The 7,564-nt window shown below is 41.3% G+C and overlaps 1 protein-coding gene across 1 annotated transcript; it reads left to right on the top strand.

The window, feature by feature from the left end:
* The first annotated feature begins 1,035 nt into the window (after positions 1-1,035).
* LOC143611749 (protein FAR1-RELATED SEQUENCE 5-like) lies at positions 1,036-2,323 on the top strand. The gene is made up of 3 exons (XM_077085907.1): positions 1,036-1,050; positions 1,153-1,626; positions 1,847-2,323. Exons 1-3 carry the CDS (start codon positions 1,036-1,038, stop codon positions 2,321-2,323), a joined length of 966 nt encoding a protein of 321 aa, XP_076942022.1.
* The last annotated feature ends 5,241 nt before the right edge of the window (positions 2,324-7,564 follow it).

The following is a 7,564-nucleotide window of genomic DNA, read 5'->3' as shown; positions in this document are numbered from 1 at the left end:
CAAAGGCTCGAATGAGTGAGTGCCTAACTTCATTAAAAAAAACTAAAACCAAACCGAAGGTGAATCTAGAATAGCTAGTAGCTACTCCTTTCACTATAGTAACAAAGGGTAGGGGCTTCCAACTCCATGTTTTTTATATGGTCCTACTAGAGACACCACCCAAAAATAAAAACACCTACTCATTATGCGGCGGATCGCCTGATCCGCGGCGGATTAGGGGTTTTTGTCCTATTATGTCCAAAGCATTTGTCTTATTATGTTTGTACCCTATCAGCGGCGGATTGGGCGATCCGTCGCATATTGAGTACACGTCAACCTCGGACTATCAAATCAGTCATACATCGTACATGATATGCGGCGGATCGGGCGATACGCGACAGATCAAGTCAATAATTTGATTTTGTCACACCGGTCTCCCTTTCTCTACCTATATCCATCTTAGATTGTATAATATTGGCCGATACGCAACGTATAATATTTGTGTTTTGTGTTTGTTAAAATATAATGGACTTATATGATATTTTGTTTGGTGACGAGAATGACGAGCAGTCGGGCTACGCATACAACGATCAGCCGGAGCAGTCGGTCTTGCCAGATTTGAATGAACTTCCCGACTCGAACCATGAGCCGGGGTATGGAAATATCGAGTAGTACGACTTACCAAATCCTGACCATGGTATTTAGTGTGTTTATATAGTACAACAGCGCGTTAGTTATCTTTTAAATATTATACGTTGCCTTGCCAATATTTTTTATCAGGGGTATATCATATATGGCGGTAGTCACTCTTCGTGGCCGGAAGATAATAGGACATCGTCGAATACATATGAGGCCAGAGTCGAGGAGTCTTATGGTTAGTCTTCGCAACAGTTACATGTAGACGGTCCGTATTACGAAACCCATAATTCGTACCAGTTACCTTTAGGAGAGCAACTATACATGTCAAGACCAGTCACGAGCAACGTCGTTGATGGCATTCAAGAGGCTCACGGCGAAGGAGGCGATGACGATGATGATGATCGTTACATACGGGAGATGACATTTTCTTATGTAACTAATAATGTATGACCTATTTTTTTTTTTAAAAAAATTATTATTATTCTTTTTCAACACATTACTAAATGTTATTTTATTTACATTGCTTGATATCAGTATTTTGATTCTGTTGCTGAGTTGGTGGATTGGGTTAAGAAGACAAGATGTGAGCATGGTTGTGTTATCTCAATCCAACGATCAAGGGACAAAAGTGTTGAACTTGTATGCAATCGAGGTGGGGAACCAAAACTCAAGGCAACGGTGAGGCATACCAGGAGTATTAAAAGGGGTTGTCCATTTAAACTTGTCGGGAGATACAACGCGCTAGGTGGTTTTTGGAAGCTAGAGGTTGTCAACGAGACGCACAACCACGTTCCCGTTTTGTTTGATGAGGGGCACCCGACACTAAGGAAACTGATCGACGAGGAAATTGATATGGTTGCGACGTTGCATAGGCAGTGTCTGAGGCCTGCTAAAATTAAGTCAGCCATAAAGAAACACTTTCCTGGTAACAAATGTATTACTAGGGATATATACAATGTCGTGAAGCTTGTTGATGACCAAGATAAAATTGGTGACACCCCCATGCAGGTACTTGTTAGAATATTATTATTTTGTAAAACTCTTTTCAATATATATTATTTTGAATATATATTATTTTGTTTTATCATATATAAAATATATATATTCTGTAAGATTTAATAAAAATATTATTTATAATATCAATTTATTATATTAATTTTATTATAATTATGATGTTTAATAAGAATATTTGTAATATTTATTAATTTTTTTGTTAAACCCAACGTAGGTACTTGAAAAATTTCTTCAAACCCATGGGTTTACCTTTTACACATGGGAGAATCCTTCCACCAATAGGACGGAGAATGTTTTCTTTTGTCACGAGAAGTCGCATACCATGTGGCGTGCGTTCCCAGATTTGTTGTTGATTGACACGACGTACAACACCAACATGTACAAGTGGCCGTTCGTTCAGTTTGTTGGTGTGATGTCGACATCAAAGTCTTTCTATATTGCGCACGCAGTTATCTTTAGGGAGCAAGAGTGTAACTTCACATGGGCCCTGGACCGACTTAAAGACATGCTCGTCGATTGTAGGGAGCCACATGTCATCCTGACTGACAAGGACCAAGCCTTGATGAAATCATGTGAAATAGTCTTTCCCAATGCTACCAAAAACCTTTGTAGGTGGCACATCATGCAGAACATACAGAAAAAACATAAGAGTTTTTTTCAGACAGATATCTTTAAATCATTCTCTTACTGATGGAAAGTACTGTATGAGTCGCCAACAAAATCTATGTACGACTACAACTGCGGTCAAATGGAAGCAACGTTAGCTGGACACGGCAGAAGTGGTAAGTCTTTGTCCTGTATGTACACATGATTTTAGATTCTAGTTGTACATTGCCTAAATTGTTTTTTTATTATTTGTTTATAGAGGCTTGGTATTGTATTCGCGACAACTTGTTAGGACATGAAATGTCATGTGTATGTCCCCAGTTCTATCAGGATGGTTCGATATGAAAATAACGATCGTGAAACCAAGTTAACGGACTGAAAATGTCAAAAGAAACTGATTCGATCGAATCAGTGACTGATTCGATCGAACCAGGACTCATTCGATCGAATGAGATACTCATTCGATCGAATCAGTATACGATATATAAACGAAACTTAGGAAATTTCACGAGAGAGAGCACACATTACACACAGTCACGAACCTGCTACTGCCGAAAATCCTCTCTGCCCATCTTCGTCGTGTCGGTCTTTTCCTCCGTCCCTAGGTGTCAAACCGTCTTAGGAATCGTAACCGTGCGTTGTTGATCACCACCGAATCGCCGTGTTAGAGGATTCCGCACTCTAACACGTTGCCCCGTGAATCGTTGGGAAACCGTGTCCCGCACCGGTCCGACAAAGTGGTACCAGAGCCTTTGGTTCTTGATTCACGTTAGATTCGTGGTGAAATTCGTGTTTTTCTCGCGAAAATCGTAATTTTTGCCGGAAAATTCCGAATTTTTGGTGTTTTTGATCTTGGTGTTCGTCGTGTTCTTGTCAAAAACTGTTAAAATTGTCATATTTTGGTGTTTTGATCTTAGAATTGTGTGTTAAAAGTTCGAGTTTCGTCAAGAACGTTCTTCGCGTTCTTCGTGTTCTTCGTATTTTTGGTGGTTTTGATCCGTTTTTTGGTTGGTCTTAAGTTGTTTTTGTGTTAAAAGTCATATTTCGATCTTAATTTGCCTCTTGATCTTTCAAAATTCGTGTTTTTGATTCAAAATTCGAAAATCCGTCAAAATCTTCTAATTTTGGAATTTCCAGATTTTCCGATCGAACGTGTCTATTTTTGGAACTCATTCGATCGAATAGCCTTCCTATTCGATCGAACAAGTTTAAACTTTGACCGAATCACTTTTTTCCCGCCGAGAATTACTCCTAGTTCATTCGATCGAACCAGATTTGTTCGTTCGATCGAATTAGTCACCATTCGATCGAATAAGTTTTTTATTCGATCCGCCGATTCGATCTTTGTCTTATTCGACTGTCAGAACCCGTTCGATTGAACCAGAAACTCTTTCGATCGAACCTCTCAACCCATTCGATCGAACCAGATTCACATTCGATCGAATAACTTACAGATCAGCATTTCAGAGAGACATTCGATCGAACCAGAACACATTCGATCGAATAGGTCACTCATCCGATCGAATCAAACCCATTCGATCAACAGTTCAACGTTAAAGCAAAGAAACAAAGATGGCTGCAAGTTCGAGTACCAACAAGAGGATTCAATCGATTCTCGAAAGTGATTCTGAATCGGGAAGCTATAACAAGCCACCAAAGCTAATGACTTTAAACGATTTTACAACCTGGAAGACAAGATTTCAAATTCATATAACAGGTGTGAATCCTGGACTTTGGGAAGCTGTTCAGACAACTTGGGTGCATCCGACAAATGATGATGGTGAGACTTTGAGTTACTTTAGGCTGTCTGAAGATCAAAGGATAGCCTTTGATGCTGAGAAGAAAGCCTTCTCGTTACTGTCACAAGCACTTTCAAGCGATCTCTTCCATCAGTTTAACCAGTTTACAACAGCGTCAACTCTTTGGAACGCACTGGTTGAACGATGTGAAGGATCTGACTCACTTAGAGAAATTCACGCACGGGAGCTCAAGCGTGAATTTGATTTGTTTGGTCCAGAATCGGGAGAAGACATTGAATCGTTACTGTCGAGATTCTATCATCTAATGTCAGAACTCAAGTCCTATAATGTCAAAACAACAGGGACTGAAAAGGTCAGATGTCTTGCTCAAGGACTTCCAACCAGCTGGAACACCTTCCTGACAGTAATGAGAAGAAGTCATCAGCTGGAGACGATTCTCCTGTCTGATTTTATTAAAGAAATCAGACAAGAAGAGGCTGAACTAAGAGCCTCCTCCAGAAAACCGAGATCAACTTCTGACAAATCACTCTACATGTCAAAACCTCCTATGTCAGATTCAACTGATCATGCTCCGATGAAGACCGCTTTTGTCTCCTCAACGTCAAATCAATCAAAGGGGACTGAAACGAGATCTTCCGTCCCACCATCAACTTCTGGAAACTCAAGTACTAACTCCGGACCCAAGTCAACGGAGAAAGCAACGTTGAATACTGAAGGCTTGGGAACAGTAACAGTGGAGGTTGCCAAAGAACACATGGCAACTCTAGGCACGATAATTGAGTCCTACAGTTTAATGGTGGCGGGTAAGCTAGGAAATAGTCATCTGGACAGTGATGACTATGAACAGCTTGACGAAGATGATATGGAACGCATAGACATTATGTGGGCTCTTGGCAGTGCGTTCCGAAGGGCCAGAAAGTGGACGAAGAAAACAGGTCAGGCCCTCTCAATAAACAACAAATCCAAGTTCGGCTTTGATAAAAACAAAGTAAAATGCTACAACTGTGGCGAACTTGGTCACTTTGCCAAGGAGTGTTCGAAGCCAAGAAGGGAAGGTCACCAATATCCCTTCCGAACCACTTCATCATCATCCACTCCTGCTGCAGCTGCTGCAACTGTCAACCTTGAGAGACAACTGGTCCCTCAAAATCAAACCGCAGCAAACAACGTCAACATCAACAATGAAACTGCTCTTGCAGTTCAAGGGGATGAAGGCGAGACATGGAACTTCAGCATCAACATGGCTGATGTCACAATAGTAGATGGAAACTCTGAAACCGAGTCTGTTGTTTCCTCGACCAATGAAGAATATATTGTCGATGAACCAGCTGCTGAAGTCCATGAAGAAGAACATGAGGTTGAAGTGGTATCTTTGGAGATTAAGGAGGATCACGATAAAGAGTCAAATGTTCCTCAAATATCTCCATGTTCGACAATTCCCGCAGAGGCTGCTAAAGTTGAAGAAGTCAACGAAGTAGAGTCTAAAGCAACTTCTGCATCGTTTCTGGAAAAAGCTGGGAATCTTTGCTTTGCATTCATGGCAGAGACATCAAATGCCAAGGTTGCTCTATATGATCCAAGATTCAACATGTGGATCATAGACTCAGGAGCTTCCAGGCACATGACTGGAAACATGAATCTCCTTTCAAGTGTCAGACAAATAAAAGGAGATGCAGTTTCCTTTGCAGGAAATCAAGGAGGTTATATCACGGCCCAAGGAATTGTGTCTAATGGGCGAATTTCGTTTGAGAAAGTTAATTTCATCAAAGAGTTGGAGAACAACCTGTTGTCGATAAGTCAAATCTGCGACAAAGGTTTCAAAGTTATGTTTGACGACCGAGATTGCCACATCTTGGCTAAGGATTTCAACTTTCCTGAAGACAAGGTTTTAATGTCAGCTGCACGCCAGAGTGATCTCTACATTCTGGATATGGCTAAGGCAGGGTCATCGTCTCCAACGGCGACATGTTTTGTGTCCAAGGCATCCGAACGTGATACTGTCTTATGGCATAGACGGATGGGACACATAAATGTCAGGAACATGAACAAGCTTGTGCACAACAGACTAGTTGAGGGAGTTAATCTGAGAAGCTTTCGTCTCCCTGATTCGTGTGTGCAGTGCAAAGCAGGAAAGCAAATAAAAAGGTCCCACAAGTCTAAGAGTTTCCACTCGATTGATATTCCGTTGGAACTCCTTCATATGGATCTTTTTGGCCCAATAAGCGTCAAAAGTATCTCTGGGCACTCATACTGTCTAGTGGTTACTGATGAATATTCTAGATTCTCTTGGGTGTTTTTCTTGAAAGTAAAATCAGAAACGTTTGGATGTATACAACTGCTGGTTACAACTATTGAGTCTCAATACAATCTGAAGGTTCGAAGAATGCGGTCAGATAACGGTACAGAATTTAAAAATGCGAATGTTGAAAATTTCTGCAAAGAAAAAGGGATCGTTCAGGAGTTCAGTGCTCCATATGTTCCACAAATGAACGGGGTTGCTGAAAGGAAAAATCGTACGTTAATCGAGACAGCAAGAACAATGTTAGCCGACTCAGTGTTACCTGTTACGTTTTGGAGTGAGGCAATTGCCAACGCCTGTTTCACATTAAATCGGGTAGGCATTGTCAAGCGCCACGGCAAGACAAGTTTCGAGCTTCTTCAACGACGAAGGCCTAACTTAGAGCACCTGGAACCATTCGGAGCTCTTTGCACGTTACTTAAAAGGCACGTTGATAATAAGTTCGAGGAGAAGATTATCAAGGGTTATTTTCTGGGTTACAGCGTACCTCTCAAAAGGGTCTTCAACAGAACAACAAAATTAGTTGAAGAATGGTACCATGTCGATGTTCAACGCTACACAGAACCAGCCAAGGGGACAGGAGAAGACTGGTTGTTTGATTATGACAAATTGTTCAAGTCTTTCAATCTGTATGAGATTGCTATTCAAATGATGTATGAGGCGCAAAATGCACCTCCTGATGAATCTTTGCAATCTTCAACTCATCCTGGTCCGTCATCATCTTCCTCCACAGAGTCTAGCGATCAAGTTCAAGAATCTTCCGAATCTGAATCTGAAGATGAATCTCCAGCAGATGATGTACAATCGGCACCAACTCAGGTTACTTCACAACCTTCATCGTCAAATCAAGAAGTGCCGAATGCAGATCAGCCTCTAACGTCTACTTCAGAGGCACCACAATCCGCTCCAGTTCCTGAGCCGAACTTAACTAACTTGGAACAAAATGTTGTCGTTCCTGACAATCCGGTTGTTAGGACTGAACGTGATCATCCACAAGACAACATTATAGGGGACATTCAACAGGGTGTCAAAACTCGTCGACAGCTGAATTTTGGTCTCTACACAGAAATGATGGAGTCAGGATCAGTTGCTCTTAATGCCCATGAATGCTTCTTAGCACAAGAAGAACCACACAACACCACCGATGCGCTGAAAGATCCCAACTGGGTCTCAGCCATGCAAGAGGAATTATTACAGTTTAAAAGACTTGGTGTGTGGAAGCTGGTGGATCTCCCCAAAGGACAGAAGAAAATTGGCACTAAGTGGG

The sequence above is a fragment of the Bidens hawaiensis genome, unplaced genomic scaffold (assembly GCF_021521415.1).
Source record: "Bidens hawaiensis isolate Kalapana, Puna unplaced genomic scaffold, B.hawaiensis_p1.1 tig00032090_1, whole genome shotgun sequence".
NCBI classification, from domain to species: domain Eukaryota; kingdom Viridiplantae; phylum Streptophyta; class Magnoliopsida; order Asterales; family Asteraceae; genus Bidens; species Bidens hawaiensis.
The sequence above is the reverse complement of the archived record's forward strand: the minus strand, read 5'-3'. Positions and strand labels throughout refer to the sequence as shown.

Excerpts from the sequence above, each read along its gene's own strand:
- LOC143611749 (XM_077085907.1), top strand. Across the intron at positions 1,627-1,846 it reads TTGGTGACACCCCCATGCAG|GTACTTGAAAAATTTCTTCA; the intron begins GTACTTGTTAGA and ends AACCCAACGTAG.